The sequence below is a fragment of the Drosophila pseudoobscura genome, chromosome 4 (assembly GCF_009870125.1).
Source record: "Drosophila pseudoobscura strain MV-25-SWS-2005 chromosome 4, UCI_Dpse_MV25, whole genome shotgun sequence".
NCBI classification, from domain to species: Eukaryota; Metazoa; Arthropoda; class Insecta; order Diptera; family Drosophilidae; genus Drosophila; species Drosophila pseudoobscura.
The window spans coordinates 12,979,312-12,998,974 of record NC_046681.1 but is presented as its reverse complement, the minus strand read 5'-3'; the positions used below and the strand labels follow the sequence as shown (position 1 = coordinate 12,998,974).

Here is a 19,663-nt window from a genome sequence, read left to right as displayed (position 1 = left end):
TTCAAATACAATTAAATTAAATACATATGTACATATATAAGATACATACATATATTATTATACGAATAATAATAGTAATAGAAAATACGAAAATGTGCTGCTCTGTAAAGGACCAAAAGCCAAAACCAAAAGCAATCCAATTTATTGCATAAACCGCGTTGGTCGGGTTGGTCGGAGGGCGTGTCTGGTAATAGGGGCAAAGGTAGGGGATAGGTCCGTCTGGCAATGAATTGAAATTCACCTGCTCAGGTAAATGTTGCTGTAAAAACAAAAATACCAACAACTGCAAGACGGAGCAGCAGCATTTTGATAGAAACGCTGCAATTTGGCAGTGATGGAGGCAGAGAAAGGATATCAAATGCCCGTCTGTATCCCTGTGCCAGACCCAGACCCAGACCAAGGTGGAGAGGGAGACTCGGGGATAGTAATGGAAGAGGAATATTCATAGAATTGCCAACGATTGACTGGCAACAACCACAGAAATGCATTGAATTGAAAATGTTTGAATTTATATTGCAAGTTTGACTTGATTGAGGCACTTGATATCGTTTCCTTTTTGACAGAGCCGGCGACGCCACTTGACGGGTCCCTGCTCCACGCTCAGCTCAGCCCAGCTCTGCGAGTGGATTACCAAAGGACCAACCAACCAGCCACACGGTGGGCCAGCCACTCCACTAACGAGCTTCGAACATCCACTCATCAATGGGCACCGGATAAGTCCTCAAGTGGACACAATGCGTTTTTGCGGTCATCTGAAATGGACTAACAACATGAGCTTTAAAATGTATATTTATTAATTAATGCATAGAAACTAATATTGGACTCCGAAAAAGTTATCCTTCTATCAATGTGCTTACAATTTGGAATCGCTACATTCTTAAATACAATCTTCGGCAAACAATCTTTCTTGTCGGATATCTGCCTAATTCGTCTGATAAATAATAATGAATTAAACGAATGAATTCTATGTAAGTGAAAGAACTTTCTTTACTATCTTTCTCAATTTCGAGAGTGATACTAGGGAGAGCATGCCTGCCCTGCCCTCTATAGCACAGGAAAATGTGGGGCATTGCAAGCATTGAGTATTGAGCTCGACAAAATCATTTCACTGGTGATGCTTAGTTTTTACGGCCAGAACGGACAGAACGTACTGGTGAAGCCACTGAATAATAAAAGTCACAGTTTAAACATTAATTAGAGCCATCGATGCGCAGCCAACGAAAATACCCATTGATAGGGCCAGGGGCCACGTGTCCTGCATGCCAAATACGGATCACGTAGAAGGCGAATCCGGCAGATACGCAACTGCCGAGCACATGCAGCGACCTGTTTAATGTGGATAACAATTTCAGTCCCCCATTTGGGGACTTTTTGTAGGTTTTTGCGGTGTGTCATCCGCAGAATTGCCAGAAACTAACCGCAAGACAAAATCCGTCGACGAAGTTTGTCGGGGAGTTTAACGCCGTTTTCGGAATGCGTGGTCTGACTTGATTTTACGACATTTCTGGCAGCGATTTCCATAAGTCCCGTTCCAGACATCTTGCAGCCAACTCCATAAAATTACAAGATACTACCTGTTAGAAGTTTCTCTGCGCTGAAATTCCAATAAACTCACTGCACAATATTAGTTTTATGCGGCACACAAACGAAGAAAATACGAGTACCAGTACCAGTACCAGTACCAGTACGAGTAATATAAAAGGAAAAAGAACAAAACTGGCAAACAAAAAAGAAAAACGGGCAAAGTCTGTGGAGAGAAAAAAAAGAAGAAGGAAAACTGCGAAATCATTTAAGCAAACAGTCACAGACTTTGGCAGTCTCTCGTTGGATCTACGATACCTGCATGGAAAACTTTCTGCTATGTGACTTTCAGAATTTTTAGTTTTGATTTCAAGAGTTTGCCCGCTCCCATTGTTGTTGCCAGCTTAGTTTTGGTTTTGGCTTCGGCTTTGGCTTTGGCTGCAAATATTGCAAGTTGTGCCAAAGTCACGTGCAAGTTTACAGACATTCGGTTTGGTCCTGGTCCCGGACCTGGCCCTGGTCCGGTTGTCCTGGCACTTGGCACCCTTAAAAGAAATTCCAGGTTCCTGTTAGCTTTTCCCCCAACACTTTAAACTAGCCATGGGCAGTCTGTAAGGAGACCTGGTCTCTATTAGTTGGCTCAAGAAACCTTTATTAAAGAATTGCCCACTCGAGTTCTGCACTCAGTCTCTTGAATGTAAATTTGTAAATTGTGGTGTTAAATCCTCTTGTTCGCCAGCCTAAAAGGGGATTAAAATAAATGTACCATCATTTAGATTCAGAATAATATTCAAAAAGAAACATTTCCCATCAACTTGAAGTTGATTCTCATTTTATAAATTCCCTTATTTTTTGCACATTTTGTTCTGCCAAACAAACAATTTCCATAACCAAAAAAACAATGGTTCGGAGTGAATATTTCTTTTGGCTTATTAAAAATATTTATGGTGGAAACACAAATGAATACAAGGGGAAACCGAATTTCTCAAGTAGTAGTTTCTCGGGAACCAAAAGTCTTATGCACACCTTGTGTAAAAGTCCCTTTGCAAATCCACTTGAGGCTCAAGATGTCAGCTGGTGTCAGAGTAGTCGATATGATCAAATCTTTAGCATGTGGATAACATAGTACAAGGTCTAGACTCCATAAAAACATGTAAGATGGACGCTTGATAAATTGCAAATATGTATTTCTAAATATACATATATCTACAAAAAATTATAAAGATATCTGGGTATATATAATTGAGAGGTATTAAGTAGTGTCTAGCAGTGTTAACATACCCCTGTCTATGAGTATATCTTCTTCATCAAGTATCACTTCCCGTACATCCATTTACCTATACATGCATCGATATTTCTCATCATTCACCTCTCTTTAGTCCTCCAAATCTCGTCCTAACTTACAAATCGGTGTCCAAACATGTTCATTTGAATGGGGAAGCTCCAAGGAAAACTACAGCCCCTGCGCAATTTGGCATCCCTTGTGTGCCCTTTCCCACCCCCTCGAACTGGGGCTCCAAGCGAACGTAAGCAGGAACTGCTCAACACCTTTTCCAGTGGTGAATGGAGCATAAGAAATCATATCAAGCGCTTCAGCGTGCGGATATAATATATATAACAATTTTCACACAATTTTCCTAACACGTTATTTGCGCGTATTTCATATATCCTTACTGGCAGGATGCCGGAACCTCTGCTCCTCCCCTCCTATGCATGTGTGTGCGTGTGAATTAGCGGCAAACGGATGTTGAATTGGTTTGCCTTCGTCCTCGCTCTGGCTGCCAGTCAAGTGTAAAGATGTGTGCGCCTGTCTGTGTGAAGGAGCATCTTGTGGCTGGTTATACCTGGTACTCGCAGAGTACATGGGAGTATTGTATTCAGAGTAGATTCAGGTGCAGATACAAAATAAACTGAAATACTGTGGTAGCCAGAATTGAGGTTAGAAATCCCTGCCATTCCAGATCCTAAATTGGTTTTGATACCGTTCCCAACCGTTCATTTCCGTTTGGGACGTTTTCTACTTAGTTAGACCCTAATCCGTGGGTATCCTTTGGTCGGATGTTCGACTATGGCGTTTCTTACTGGTTCCTTCTCGTCCAATGTTGACTGCTTGTTTTTATTCCTTTTTTCGAGAGTGGAATGTGCTCGCCGTGTGCGACTGTGTGAGGAGTCCTGGCACGTTGGCACGCTTAAATCAAAGCAATTTGCCAAGCACAATCGTGTTGTAAATTATCGCCGCAGGATTTTGTTTTATTAAACCGAGAGTGGGACCGGGTCTGGGCTGTGTTTTTGTGAGTTGCCCAAGATTGCTCGGGCTTCTGGCCTGGCTTCCCGTTGATTGCTGCTGGGATTATGTGGGGGGCATATTTAAAGTAGCCAGAGCTTCCAGTTTTAAGCAAAAGACCCAACACAAATGTGGGTTTTCGATTTTTAAACATTATTACTGGTGACCCAAAAAAAATGGTTGTTCAGAAGATTATCCAAATTTTCGATTAAAACTGATCACAGTCACTGGCTCTGTCTCGAATCGTCTTTTGATAAGAAGAAATGTAATTCAAGAACTATTTTCAGTAGTGTGTCTCTGCGTGTTTCCGGCAAACAGTTTCCCATTGATTCGGGGCACTATTTGACCAGACGATTAGCGTGTTGCCTTGCAGATAAACCAGCAGAATCAGCAGGGGTGCGAGACAAAGGCAGTTCGCATTAGTCGAGATTATTTGCGTCTCAGATAAGCAATTTTCGGGTTCAACCTGACTATAAAATGCACGCCTTTGCACTAGTTTCCATCAGTGCCGCGCAGTCAGTAAAGTGATCGAGTTTGAATAGTGATTTAGTTCTACAATTGCTGCAGCTTCCTTAAGTAGTATCCATTAAGAGGTCGTCATCTAGCTCAAATCGACCTTTTGATGTACTACTTTAAAAAAGCACAGTCAAAGTCAACAAAACTGTGCGATTAGAGTTATCAATAGTCAGGTCCTCTCAAAATAATCGGGCACCTAAGTAGTTGATAATGTACAAGAACTTTCGCATTGTGTGACCTACTTAAATGCCCGATTGTTTCAAGCAACCTCTAATATCTACCTGGAGTAGCCCCAAATTGACAAGTTATATGGTTTATTTTTAGAAGTGTGTATCCTTTTAGAAATGCTGATTCAATCTTCAACTTCTTCTATATGTCTATAATCTATTTCTTATGATGATTAATAAAAAACGATTTTTCAACCGCAACTACTTATCGCCTTTTATATTCCCAGTCTTAGGCACCTTTAAATATTTAAAAGTATACAAAATTTTACCTTGTAGGAAATATCAGGGAAGTCAAATATTGATCTATTTAATCGTATCAAGATTTGATTGGCATTGTGTAAACATTTTACTTTGGCCCTATTTTGTTTTTCAGTAAACTCATTAGTCAGCCCTAGTATAGGCTCCGATGTTCCACCCGATGGCCTGACAGACAGGACTGACTCCTTGTATTTACATACATAAATCAAGGTAGCGATAAGGTTAATACAATTGCTGCACCCACACACGGTTGCTTACTTAACACCTCGTTGGTGATGCGAGCTTGAATGAAGGAAACAGACAGACATTCGGGCAGGCAGGTGCGCGGACCGATTTAGCTGACATGTGTGTGTGTGTGTAGGTAACAATGTGGCCAAAACAGCATGACAACCCCACAACAGCAGCAATAACAATGGGCCACAGCACAATATCAGGCGAAGAGCTACAGGCGACAACAGCAAAATGGTGTTAAAGCTGCCATGGCTGCCATTTTGGCCATTTTTTGCACGTGTGTCAAAGCTTTGACAATGAAGAGTATGCGTGCCGATGGTGGGGGTGTGTGAGCGTGTGTGGGAGTGTGTGAGTGTGATTCCTCAGGTATGGTGTATCTGTGCGACTGTGTCGCTTATGCGAATGATTTTTCACTTTTGTCGAAATACATTTTTATAAATTCTGACAGGGCATTTGTTGTGCTCGATGCTGCTTGCCAAAGCAGATAAAAATGTTCACCCTTCTGTGCGCTGGCAAGACAGCCAAAGTCTTGCCCGAATGGAATAAATGAGCTTATGGAAGGATGTGTGTGTCCATTGTCATGGACCATGACTTATCGATGCCATGAAAAAGATTTTCAGCTCGAAATTTCTTCTTTAACCTATGGAAAATGATTCATAAGTAGTACATGATAAACTGCTCTTGCTACTTCATACATTTTCATGGAAAACAAAATTACCTATGTGGCAGTCAGTCGTCTGTGTATCAGCTAGCTCTGATTAAAATAGAGACAAATGTACTGCAAGCAAAACCTCTACCTCCAAAAGTATTGGAACCCCTCTACAAACTTTTTTTTTGGCTAATAAATAGGGAGTTTATCAACAAATTATGAGCACATAACCGTCCTGCTCTCATTAAAGCTCTCATCCTCTGGGTGACACAATAAATGAGCTGTCAAGAGCTCTCTAAACAGGGCCATTCACAACGAGGGAGCCACAGGCAGCTGGGATAATAAACCAAATAAATATTATAACTTCATCAAGACTCACAGCCCAACCTCCCCTCAAAGTGTTGAAGCGCAAAGATTGATGATAAAAGAAACACGAGAGCGAATGACCGGCATCCTCTTTCTGCACGGAATGTCCACGGCTCCGAGTAAAATATTTTGACCAAATTCCCTTGCTCTTTAGCCCCGCCTATCATCATCTCATAATGTTGACATTTCTCCCACAGTTCAATGGGCATCAAAATATCAATGTGTTTGTTGTATCTATTGTTCTTATCTGTAGGTAGTAGCCCTGAAAAGGCCTGTGGAGGGAGAGATGAGAAATGGGATGTTGACTGTCCCATTGTTTGATTGACTTGGCCTGGCCTTTGTTTCAATGACTCGAAACATCTTGAAGATAACTTGTCCAAACACAGAGGCAGAGAGGGGCCAGTGGAAGGGCCTTGGGCATGGCCTTCTCGCCATGGAAGGCTGAATATGCGACGTGCTGTTTCTCTTCCCCTTCTGTTATATTTCTAATTTTTCGGTTATTTTCTTTTATTTTTGTCATTTTTTGGTTCAGTGAGCGACGACGAGTAGTTCAATATTTTCAACGTCATTTACGTGTCATTTACTTCTGTACAAAAGACATACCAGTACACGAGTACACATATATACTCCTACCGACTGCCGCCTGCCGACTGCCTGCCAAATTCGCGTTCTTATCGCCGTCTGTCGTCCCCATCATTAGGTCACGACGCCCGCACATCTGGCTCTGCGGGGAAAATAAAAGAAAATCCAAGGAAATTTCATTGGGTCTCCGTTGATTTGTTTGCCTGGCAATTATTATCCTTATCGTTGACACAAATCGCCATTTAATTAGTTCAATGCTTTTGTGTCATGTTTGTATTTCCCATTGATTTGTTGACACTCTCTAAGCAGACCACTTGCCGATTATGCTCCAGTGGGTTAATAAGGATCACAATTCTGTGCCTGTGCTGTGACTGACAGCTGGCGAATATTTTCCCGCTGAAGTCTATTAATTGGCTCGCCTAATATATACATATCTCAGGCGTATCTCCCTGGCAATCCAATCACAAATTAGTAGCGAATAAATGGAGCAAAGAACAAAAATGGTACTAAGTAGTGCGGAGATTTGTGAATTTGAATGTCCTAAAATAATGAAAATCAAAAATCAATAGTTCCAAGTGTTCTAATATCTCACTTGATCTTGATTGTTCGTCAAGCCCTTGAAAAGACTGACCAGAATAAGTCGATAAATCGATAGAGCTACTAATCTTTTTATGTAAACTAAATAGAATTCAATAAAAGTTACTTTTATTTCCTGAATATTTTTGTAAACCCTAAGAGCTTCCACAAATCCAAAAATTCAACAATGGCTTTTGCTGGCTGTTAGTTAATGTTTGTTAAATAATTTAAAATCTCAGTACAGTAAATTCCGGTCTGCAGGTCCGCCACATACGTCTAATAAATCATGTACTTGGCCAAAGCATAAATTACAATTAAAACTGAAATATAATTATGTTATCTGGGCAACTTTTCATTGAGGCAACAGACAAACGAGCTCACCAAACATTCTCCCCACATTTGCATACACCAGTCAGGGAGAGAGAGTGAGATATATGAGAGGTTTGTACGAGTATGTTGTGTGCGGTGGGGCATGGTGCGGTGCGATGGTGCGACCTTTGCAGGAGTATCTCACCTTTTAGCAACTATTAATTATGTCTCCATTAGATGGACACAATAGTCGAAATGTCGCAAAAGTTTTGCTGTTCGAGCAGTTTGGGCTTCTGGGTGCGGTACCGCCCATAAATCTGCATAAAGGGAATCCCCAAGCCCAGCCCCAAGCCGCCCGTCCGGCTTGTTTGTTGGGGGCTTAATTAACATGAAGTGTGGCTATAACTTACCGATGCGTGTTGTATGTTCTATCTGTGACCATTTGGGGGCATCTTTGAGCTGCGCCTTAGAGCAGTCGCCGTTGCCCTTCCAAATGCACTCGTGTAAGCCGATTAATGTCAGCGCCAATGCGATTAGCTTCGAGCGTCGACTTTTAGCACTTAAAGTGCATTTGCCATAAACATGCACTGCCCCACTCCTTGACCTCTCTCTCTCTCTCTCTGTCTCTTTCACTGTTTGTCTTCCTGGCTCTGTCTCTGGTCAGCCAGCTTAGTCTTTGGTATCTGCTGGATCTACTGGATCTGCTGGATGTGTCGCAGTATTTTATAGTTAAACTTTCGCCCGGCAACGCCCTGCTCTTGTAGGTTGTAGTCCCTTTGACATTCCCGTGCATCGTTCATTTTGTTTTCCATGCAATTTTCTTCGTTGTTCTACACAATTAACAGCCATTGCTGTTACTGATTCGCCCCTCACCGACTCCGTCCCGTCCCGTCCCGCACCGCACCCAAACCCGTACCGTGCCGTCTAGCTTTGGGGCCGGCTCCTTTCCCCTTTGGCCTGTTTGTTTGTTTGTGGGCTGAACCCTCTCCCGTTTGCTCGGTTGTTAGCCTTGTTAGTTGCTTGCGGGCGTGGCCCAATGTAATATGCGTTTTAGATTGTAGACTTGTAGGTTTGCTTGTGTTGTGTTGTGCACAGTGTCGACAGTGTTGTGCCTGTCCCTGTCCCTGTCCCTGTGCTTGGGCCTGGTCCTTGTGCTGGGCCGTCTCCTTTTCCAGAGCTAGCCCCGCCAGCCGCCAACACTCTCCATATACATGTATTCCCTCGAATCCTGTGACTGTGACTTGCATAATGAGTAACATGTTTGTTAAAGGCCATTGAGGCTTGGCTTGTGGCATGCTGGAACCGCAACGTTGTTCCCCAGAAGTGAGCAGTGAACACTGGATGCGATGGGTGGCTCATATCAACAATTGAAAGCGTTTAGAGAAAGCAACTGCGGGACAAAATGGAAATAGGCGAGGCCTGAAAAGGGCAAGGACTTTTAAAAATCTACCGAGAGAATTTTGAATGCAGCCCCGACTAAGCACTTTCGAAAATTGTATGAAAATTAATCAGATATATGCTTAACCATATTGTTGTTTATATACCCACATAAATATGTATCTTCTGTGACAATCTGTCATCTGAAATTTGGACTCAATAGCTACATACGTTATGTCATAGCATTAATTGGAAGTGAACCGAGTCAAAGCAATCAAGTGGATGCGATTCAATTGCAAAATGGCCACAACCGGATATAAAACTATCAGAGCTATCAACAGCAGTTTGCGATTGTGAGGGAGCAGCAACAAATGATTTAGAAAATGATTTATGGCACATTCATCTAATTACCAGGCACCCGCAGAGTGGGCAGGACACAGCACGCAGGACACAGCCGAAGCAGCAGCAGGAGCAGGAGCAGGAGCAGCCATGAGCAGCCAACAAAAAGCTAAAGCCCGAATGCTGATGACAATTGTGTCCCATTTGTAGCTGTTGTTGTGGGTGTGGCCGGATGTGCGGCATGTGTGTGTTTGTCAGCAACATCATTGCTGACATTAATGACGCATGCCATCAGTCAGAGCCCAGAATCCCAGCAGCCCAGCAACCCAGCATCGCAGCATCCCAATAAGGAGGATATCACCATACTACCAATGGGTGGCGGTAGTCAGGGATCTTTTCCTAAGCCTTTTTCCGCGACTGCAGCGCATCAATCGTCATCAGATGGGAATGTTGTGGCTGTAAAATGGCTTTCGTATTAATATCGCATCAATTATAATTTCCAGTTGACAAGCGAATGCGTTTTAGCTCCCCGATTTGTTGCAATTTTTTCCGGGCTCCTTCCCGCCTCGTGCCTGGTGCCTGTTGCCTGTTGCCACTTCCACTCGTTGATTGTGTATACGCCTGGGTGTCTGGTGCAGGATCCTATTCTGTGATTGACGTTGTATCCTGCTGCTGCTGCTGCTGTTGCTGTTGCTGTGGTGTGTCTGCTATCCCCTGTAACCATTTTCCACCGGCATTGTAGCCCTCAATTCGAATTTAATTTACGTTGCCAGCACATGGAATAACGACCAAAATATCTACGATACAATGTTTTTGTATTTCTTTATTGATTTCTCATTATCCTCGTATTGGATATTGGTCTGTTGTTGGTGGGTGTGGTCAGAGCCAGAGCCAGAGCCAGCTAGGGCTAATGATTGTTTTGGTATAAAAGCCAAGTGATTATAGGGGATACTTGTACACCAGTTTATCTGCAGCAGGCTTTAAATCAGGGATCAAAATAGCTGGGAATATGTTCGTACAACTAATTTTAGCCTAATGTTCCTAAACTCCACGAATATGGAGTTAATGGGATATTTTATACTCAGCTTTAAATAACATTTCAATGCTTGAAGTACCCAAAGATACGAGCATCAGCTGTCCGGAGTGTATGGCAGACAGAACCAAATCAAAAACATCCTTGAACAAACCAAAAACAAGATTTCAAAGCTTTTCAATGCTTAGGGCGCCCCTTTCCGACTGTCTTCCGACTGTCAGGAAAATAAACAAAACTGCAAATTTTATCGTCGTGAACGTTTATGCACAAATTGCTTCCAGGTTTTAGCGCTGTCGTGTCTGTCGCCTTATCGAATTTCAGGACAAGGATACCGCAGACTCCTACTTCGGAGCGGCTCCAACTCGAACTCCAACTCCAACTCCGATTGGAGGAGAGATGTCGTTGACAATGGCGCAGATTTTGCGTGAAGTGCTCCGAGTGCGGCAGAGACAGAGTAAAGTTTTCATGCTCAAGGCGTGAAATGAAATCGACAGTAATTTGTGTTTATCTGCCTCTCTCCTCCTCGACAACTCCACTCACTCTACTCCACTCTCTGTGTATGTCTGTGAAATAACAATTGTGACAACTTTTCCTACCCATCGCCGTCTGTTTCGAGTAGTGGCGGAGAGTATGTGGGGAAAAGTTGAACAACAGGAAATTACTTTAATTCGAAAAGTTGACTTTATCAAACTATGATATCTAAACGACTGCTGGTGTTAATGTCGGCGACAAATATTGTATCTGCGACTTGGAACCAATAAGCCAGCTCTCCATCATATTGTCATATCGGTTGGGGTGGCGATGGAGATGGGAGGGACATCCACAGCAGTAGCAATAGCAGCCACCCCTAAGTCACTTTGATGGCGCATAAGTAAGTGCCAATGAATTATTCATGTGCTATTTATACAAAATCGAAATGATAATCGTTCACTTTAGCATTTAAATCAGTTCATGCCCCTGCCACAGCCACTGCCACTGCCACTGCCTCACTTTGTGTGTGAGCCCAAGAAGGTGCTTCTTCGGTGAGAAGGAGCACACAAATTTACATATCATAGAGTGGGGCAATGGGAAATCCAAAATCGTAGAAATCAACGATTTCTTTGCCATCATAGATGCTCCCAGTACCGCTTAAGTATGTAATGTAGTCTTAAATCGGGCCATAGATGTATACAAGAAGATTTTCTATCCCAAAGATGGAAAGCACTGAGTGCCTAATATTCCTTATCAAATAGCCCAATACAATTTTGTGTAACGATTCCTTGCTGAAAAGCATTTTATTCCCACATCCATGAGTAGTTGGCTGAGTGGATCTCCTTACCGTTTAAGTGAAGCGATATCCATCTATAATTATGACACCAGATGTGTGCCGCCTTTCATTTCCTCGCCATTTACGGTCTCGCACCCCGCCCTAAGCCCCGTGCCCCATGCCCCGTGCCTTCCGTTTGCCATACCAATTGACATTTATGGCTTGTGCAGGCATGCAAATCCAGCGATAGCACGCCCCACCACACGCCAAAGGGTGGGCGAAATGCGGTTAAAGGCGTGGGGGTGGCGGGGCCGAACGGGCCTAGAAGAAGTGTGGAGGCGGTGGGGGTGTGCGGGTGTACGGGTGTGTGGCCAACGATGGCACTTATGCGGCAAGCCTGAAAGTGCGGAGAGGAAGAATCAAGTTCCTATCTGTATTTATTCATAACTGCAATTGCGATGCCCTCCATCGCCACATCCTTCCAAGCTCCTTCCGAGCGTGGCTCCTTTCAGTGAGCCGCACACGCATTGGCAAGCTGTCGAGCATGAATTTTTTTTCTGTTAAATTGTCTTGTTGAAAGAAAATCGCACACACTTAATGCCTTGACAGGAAGAAAACCCGATTTGCATGTCACTGCCACTGTCACTGGCGGGAATGGCGGCAATGGCGGCACTGACGGGACTGGCGAGAGGTGCCTGAGCAGGGTAGCAGCGCACTCGCATTGTTGAAATGCATTTCACTGACAGTTGATAAACGACTTGCACTCAGTACGAGTACTTAGAGTGTCGAGCTCCCTCTGCCCTGCCCGGCGCATATGTAGAAATGGCAAACGGATGCCAGAGTGGAAGACACTCTCCGTATTATTTCAATCCGCGATGTGTCCCGAGCTCCGACCGTGAGTGATGATTGTCAGACAAACCCACTTCATCGCATCCTTTCTTCAGCTCTCAAGTCCTGCTCCGACTCTGGTCCACAGCCCCCGTTTCTGGGCTTATCGCACACTTGTTGCCGGGCTTTGCATAATTTATGATCTTTGCTGTAATTGCTCTATTTTATGTCCTCACCCAACAAAGATTTAAGGGCCTCCGCTGTACCGCTGTACCGCTTTGCCACTCGCCACATGGCGGTGCAGGCATCTTCTTATCATGAGCAGGGTGGCACAGGGCCTGCCGCCTGCAAGGGCTTCAGATTCGGCTTCGGCACTTAAGCCCTTTAAAATTTATGTCAAATGCATTTGTAAAATATGCCAAACGTACGAGCAGTAAAACCGATTTCTATGCCATTTAAACTAACAGTCCACAGTGGGTCCGAAAAGGGTTGGCAAAAAAGGTTTCCCCAAAACTTGGAGGTCTCAAAACCATCAAAATTATTATTCAGTTTAATGACAGAATGTGATATCTAAAGAGTTCATGTTTTCCTGCATATATGTAGATCTATTTTAGCCCACTGTGATACGAAGTCGATTCTGTAGGAAACAAGGGAAAAGTCTCCCAACGCCTGCACGCCATTCCTGTTCGAGGAAAAACAACGATGTAGCAGCTAGCTACGAAAAAAATCTTGGCGCATTTTCGTGCAGGCGGTTGTGGGGAATATTCGTGCACGGAAAATGTAATTTCAGTGCACGTTGCTGTAGACCACCAACCGTCTTTGGTTTGTTCCTTTTGTGGCTCTCCTTGGGCTCTCCTGGCTTGGCTCTTCGACCACATATGCATATAAGTTGCAAGTGCTACAAAATGGCGACAGCGGCCACGTTCCCGGGGTTGCTTCTTGCTGGCCTCCTCTCCCCTGTTTCCAGTATGTGTTGTCTTTATCAGCATCGCCATCGTCGTTGACGCTGTGTATTTGCTCGCCCTCTGTGTGGTGGGGTCGCTGTGTTTTTGCTTGGCTTTTATAGGAAATACATTTAGGACCTTTTTGCTGGTAAGAACTTGGCGAAGCCGCTCGCTTTAGCTCAGCCAGGACAGGGACAGGGACTGGGACTGTTCCTCATCTTTTATCTTATGCAAATAGTGCAGGCCGCATGGCGCCCCCAATCGAGTGTCAGCTAAGCCCCTCCACAAAAGATAGGCAGGTGTGTGCACTGCTCGCATTTTTATCCACGAGATAGTGCACCCTGAAATTTGGTCACGAAATGGTGGAAATATTTGCTGGCATTAAGTAAAGTGGGCACGAAGGAGCCAAAGACAAGACAGAGCACGGCCAAAGGAACATTTTAAAATCGAAGCATTTTTGTTTCCCTGAAACGAAGAGAGGAAAACAGTCCACATGCTGCATATGCCACAAATCAATACGCACTTCTGTGCAAATATGTTCAGCCCCTCTGCGCACATATGCACACACATACACATACACACCCATATGCACATATACATATGTACATTGTGCAAATAAAATGGCGCCAACAAGCACGCACCATATTGTATTTATGTAAATTTATTTCCGTTACATTTCCGCCGCTCAATTGAAAATCGTCGTGTGATTTTTCCATTTTTCTTTCATTCTGCCTCTCTTATACGAATATTTGTTCTGTCGTTGCTGTTGTTGTTGTCGGCAAAAGTAAAAAATCGGCTCGAAAAAGAAAAACATTCGAGTATATTAACAAAACAAAAACGAAAAAAGAAAAAGGCAAAAGAAAACTGCAAATATGCGTTTTCGAAGGCTTGGAGGTTTTTCTTTGTGGCATGTTAAACGTGGCAAGGCAACTCAATCTGAATAACAGATTTTTACTTTTCATCTTGTTCCCAGGAATTGCATTAAGTTCGGGCACAGAAGTTATTGAATATTTTTCCATGTTCCCCTTTCGTGGCAGCCTCAAATTTTTATAAAATCTTGACGCTCGAACCAAAGTTTTCTATGAATGAATGTGTGCCAAAGGTAGGCCAAAGACATCACAGATGGCTCCGTAAGACTACCCAGACAATTTATTCAGCTGCTGCCTAAATATCTATTGTTCCCATTTGATGTGCCGTAAGAAGATTATAAATATGAGCGGTCCGTTGACAAATAATAATAATAATTATGCCGCCATGCATTTGATAATTCAATTAAATTCGAGGACGAGATAAATGTGTAAACTAGAGCCGCCAATTTAATTTCCTCTTGGCTTATTGTCCTATCTAAATTGTTTGGCTCTTTTGGCTTTTGTTACAGCTAAAAGCCAAACAATGGCCATCTATTGTTTGTTGAATAAACGCAGACGCAGACAAAGGGCGGGACAGAGTTTTTGTCCCCATCTCAGACCCAGTCCCAGTGCCGCAGCCGGAATGCCGATGCTGGCAGACACATGTTTCAGATGAATAGGAAATTACAAAACTCCCACTGCACACTGCACACTCCACACTGCACACTGCTCGGCTTAATGAAACGCTAAGAGAAGGCCAATGATCCAATGAATTCACTTCAAAGCTCATTATGATTGGGGTTCCCCTGTAACACTCCAGCTCCGGCATCGGCTGGACAATGGAAAATTCACATCAAAATGTTTCGTGTGACTGACGTGGCTGCTGTTGGGGCTTCTTCATGCACATGGGTTTAATTTCCTGCAGGCCACAAACTATTTGCGGCTTAATGTGTGCCGCCTGACAAACTCATTTAACATTTAGGGCCATCTACACTACAACAAACTCTGTTGCTCTGCTGCTCTGCTGCTCAGCACGGAGTTGTTGCAGTCGAGAGTATTCCTCATGTTGCACCAAATGCTGTCTAAAAATCCAAAATGGTTACAAAACTTGAATGCCACAAAACTTTTGCCTCGACTACAGCTCAGTGCCCAAGAAGTTTGGCAAAGTGTAGTACAGGGACAGGCTGGCCGAGGCTCCGAGACCCCGAGACCCGGAGACCCAGGACCATTGGCACATTCATCATTTTCGGAGCTGTGGCACAGTCCAAAGGAAGAGGCAGCATGCGACAGCAGCTGTTGCAGCAATGCTGCCGCGGCAACTTCTTGTCACATGTCACGTCGCCTGCTCCACTGTGAAACCATGGGGCCTGAATGGGACAAAGAATGTGAAACAGGCATGACATTTTCCTCCTCCCTCTTTTTGGGGCCGTTGAAAAGTTTTTGGGAGTGATGCCAAAGGTCTTTAAAGCACAATTGGGTCGCGTTAAATACTTAAAATGATTGTAATTATGGTTTAGATCGATGTACGGTGATTCAGATTGCAGAGATGATGTTAGGTCTAGAGGATATCATGATCTGGGACTTCATTTGAAATTATATATTTATTCTTTGGTATATCGGCATGTCATTAATGAAAAATCCAGATCGTATCGGAGCATTTGTAGGCCTCGGAGGGAAGTCTTTATCCTCGGTTGCCCTTGCCGGAACGCCTCTTCACGGACTTGCGGCGGCGGGCTCCAGCACGAGAGCCACGACGACCACCGCGCCTGCGTCCACCGCGACGACCACCACGGCGTCCACCGCGACGACCACCACGGCGACCGCCGCGACGTCCACCACGACGGCGGCCGGCACGAACAATGCGCCGGGCACGGGCGTCGTCCTTGTTGGGGCGCACAATAGTGTCCTTTTCCTTGTCGGTGGTTTCCAGCTTGTTCTCAGCCTGGGCGACATCGTCTTCGCTGCGGCCTTCCAGCTGGTTACCATCCTCAGGCTGCTGCTCTTCCTGCTCCTGCTCCTGTGCCGCCACCTCGGTCTCCTCCTTGCCTTCAGTCCTCTCCACCAGCTCGGAGCCGCGACGAGCGCTGAGCACCCGGCTACGCTGGGCCGCTGCCTCTGTGGTGGCCACCAGGCAGCAGAGTGCCGCGAGGGCAAAGATTAGGGCGTACTTGGCTGACATGCTGAGAGTCTACAAATTGTTGCTTGTGGAACTCCGGAAGTGGTTGTGATGCTTTCGATGAGCCGCCTGGTGGGTTTTATACTCTCTTAATTTCTGCATTCTATGTACCATTGTCTTCGCTTTTTGAAATGAAGAACATTTCCTATGCATCTGTTCAAATGTTTGCTCATTGCAACAGCACCTTTCTCCTCATTAGCCAGCCGCTCTACCCACTCCACCCACTCCACCCACTCCCCTGGCTGCTCAGCTGTGTTTGATGTTTCAGCCCCGCATCGATGTCTCGATACTGTGATGCCATTAATTTGATCTTTTGTTTGCCGCTCTGGCTGTGGCTCTGGCTCTGGCTCTGGACCTGGCCCTGGCTCTGCCTTTCAACTGCAGCATATTTTCCGTTTCCTCTCTGCTTACGCTTCATTTCCTTACAAATTGCTTGCCCTCTGGCAGTTTTGCTCCAGCTCCTGCTACAGCTCCTGCTGCTCCTCCGCCTCCTCATGTTCCGGCTCCGTCCGCAAATAATTGGTTTCTCCTTCGCCTCGCCCCGTCTCAAGTCTCCGTTTTGCGCTAACCCGCTAACCCGCCAACCCGTTGGCCAGACGGGGAAAGGAAATATCATTTAAAAAGAATAAACGTAAATAATCGAATTGTGCACAAAAGCGTTTTAGTTGCGCTTTCGTTGTTTGATTTACTCGAACGTTGTCCGTGGCCCTGGCCCTGGCCCTGGCCCGTGGCCCGCGGCCCACTGGCTGTGTTGGTAATTCAGCTAGGATCCCATCCGTGAAGTTTCCGGGGCAGCGCATAGAGCGACTCCGCAAAGAGCACTGACAAAAAAATAAATGAATAAGTTTTAAGTTTACTAGCGAATATTCCCAAGGAATTACTTTCTTAGCATATGGACTTTATCAAAGGAAAATTCTCAGACTTAGACTATGGACGAGGCCATGGTTTATAGTTTTCAGCCAAATTTGTCTCAGTGTATTGTACGTACAGTACAATCAGCGGCTATTAAAAATTGCAGAGCAAACAGCTTGCAGCGATTTACTAGCGCGTTTAAATGAATTACAAATTTGCGCTCTGCCACGATTCGGCTGTGATCGCAGGAGGCTTTAAGCCAACGATTTCTGCTCTTCGCTCGGCCCATGCCCCAGTCCTCAGCATGTATATATTTATCTTTGTATATCTTTTGGGCAACTTGCCAGCAATCAAACATATTTATTGCGCTTAAACGCTTTGCCAATAATTTCTGCTTCGGCAGATGTTGCTGGATGAGGAGGGGGAGGTGGAGGAGGAGGTGCAGCACGTGCGGGTGGAAATCACGTGGCCAGCATTCGTTGAAATGATTTACAAGGGTTTATTATTTGGCCGAAAATAGCAGCTGCGCTCCTTTAACTGAAAATCAGCTAAGCTTTAAATGAAGGCTTGGAGATTCAAGAATAAACGTTTTTATGTGCTCCAGGCGACAGGAATCAGTTGGGTTTCATGAGTTCAAGCAGGGCAATGTTCCGGAATTTATTGGTAGACCCTTGGTTCTGATTTTCAGGGTTCCTGGATGACCGTACTTGCAAAACTAATTAAAAAGCGCTTAGTATGTGAACAAAGGATTTGCCACAGCAGTCGACAAAGGGGAGCTCGCATGTCCCACGGGGTGGGATTGGACTGGACATCCTCACCTCCTCCTGCACAGATGAGCTGCATTGTCCTCATCCACTATTTAGACGATTCGCCAGCAGTTTCATGGTCTAGGAAAGGCGGTCATGATGACAATTGAAAGTGGAAGGTTGCTTCCATTCCGTTCCAATTTACACAGCATACGAGGAATGCCACCTAATGCCTACTTTTCGCGCTTTTGAACCATTGGGAGGGACCAGCAGCTGTGCAACAAATAGGAGCATTCCAAAAACTGAAGCATGCCGAAGCTCTACGGCCGCTTCGAACTGCTAATTGAGTGGGGAATCCTCGTCCGTCTCCCGATATTTTTGAATACTACGACTCGGAAATATTGACGGTATTTTGGACAAACATACATACATGTATCGTAGCCTGATTTATATAGAGCGGCACATCGTGCGCTTGAATTTCCTCAGCCAGCCCAGACTGTCTGTTTCTGTGTCTAACTTCAGACTGAATTCCTCTCTTCTCAGGTGATCTTCACTTCTCCACTCTTCACTAAATAAATAAGTGGAAAACATTTGTATTCATCTTAAACCTAACAACAGCGAGATCTATCTAGAGTCTAGAAGTCCTTCTTGTCTATGGCCAGGTCGATGGATGACTATGGCCTGTTAGGTTCGGGAAATACCGAGAATTATTTGATGTGCGCCTATCTGAGGGAGGAAATAAATATATACATGCACTTCGATTCATTCCGCAATAGGATCTAAAAGAAAAGAGCAAAAGCGAGCGCAGGGTCTCAGTCTCAGTCCCAGTCCCAGTCCGAATCCGAATCCCATTCCTAGATCCCAGACTAAGTCGCTTGCAACGAGGGACGACACTTGCTTCGGGCCATGCTCTGACAGTTGGCCCGGGCGGGACCTCACTCTTTGGGCCCTCTCACATTTGCTTAAGTTATTTGACTTTCACCCGGTGCCTTTCACAGGGGCCCCGAGCAGCAAAAGGGCAAACGAGGACATGGAGAGAGAGTGAGAGAAAGCAGCAGGGTTTTTTTTTGTGTTGCCTTGTTGCCAAAACAATGGTTTCTGGCTGGGGCCATTGTCTTACACGGTGCTTCCAGTTTTATAAGCAGCCGGTGAGGTGCAGTTGGGCGCAGGGGAGGGATGGAAGCCGTGTCAGGGCTTGCATTAGAGCCTGACATGCCTGCAGGGACAATGGCAGGCAGGCAAGATGGCGAACACTCGGGTTTGTAAAGGCCATTGATGTGTGCTGGCTGTTGTCTCGACTTGATTGAGTTTTATGCACAGTTTACTCGCTCTCTCAATCTTATCCCAGTCCCTGTCTCTCCTGCCTCCCTCTGGAGTGTCGCTTAATAGCCAGCGGGCTCAGAACACGTGCCATACATCCTTAATTTCGGGTCCTTCACTCTCTCTCTCTGCCCTCATATGTTTAGCAAGTTTTAAAGCTAACAGCTCTGCAAGTCTAAGCCGAAACGTGGCATATGTGTGTGTGTGTGTGTGTAATGCTTAAACTTGGCCAAGTGCTCGCAAATGAAGTCCTGCACTGGGAACCCACTTATGCGTACTTCTGCCTCATCATTGCTCATTGTTGTCTGCCGTTCACCTCTATTTGAATTGGGATTTATTTTATTTTATGCACAACCATTTTCTCCAACAAATCTCCTTTTTTCCTATAGCCGTACTCGCCCTCTTATTGTATGTTTATTTATTTATTTATCTGGC

The 19,663-nt window shown here is 44.8% G+C and overlaps 1 protein-coding gene across 1 annotated transcript; it reads right to left on the bottom strand.

Annotated features, from left to right (window-relative positions):
• Nucleotides 1-15,716: 15,716 nt before the first annotated feature.
• On the bottom strand, nucleotides 15,717-16,402 carry nur (nemuri). The gene has a single exon (XM_001357273.4). The coding sequence runs from the start codon at nucleotides 16,311-16,313 to the stop codon at nucleotides 15,816-15,818; it is 498 nt and encodes a 165-aa protein (XP_001357309.3). The 5' UTR covers nucleotides 16,314-16,402; the 3' UTR covers nucleotides 15,717-15,815.
• Nucleotides 16,403-19,663: the final 3,261 nt, after the last annotated feature.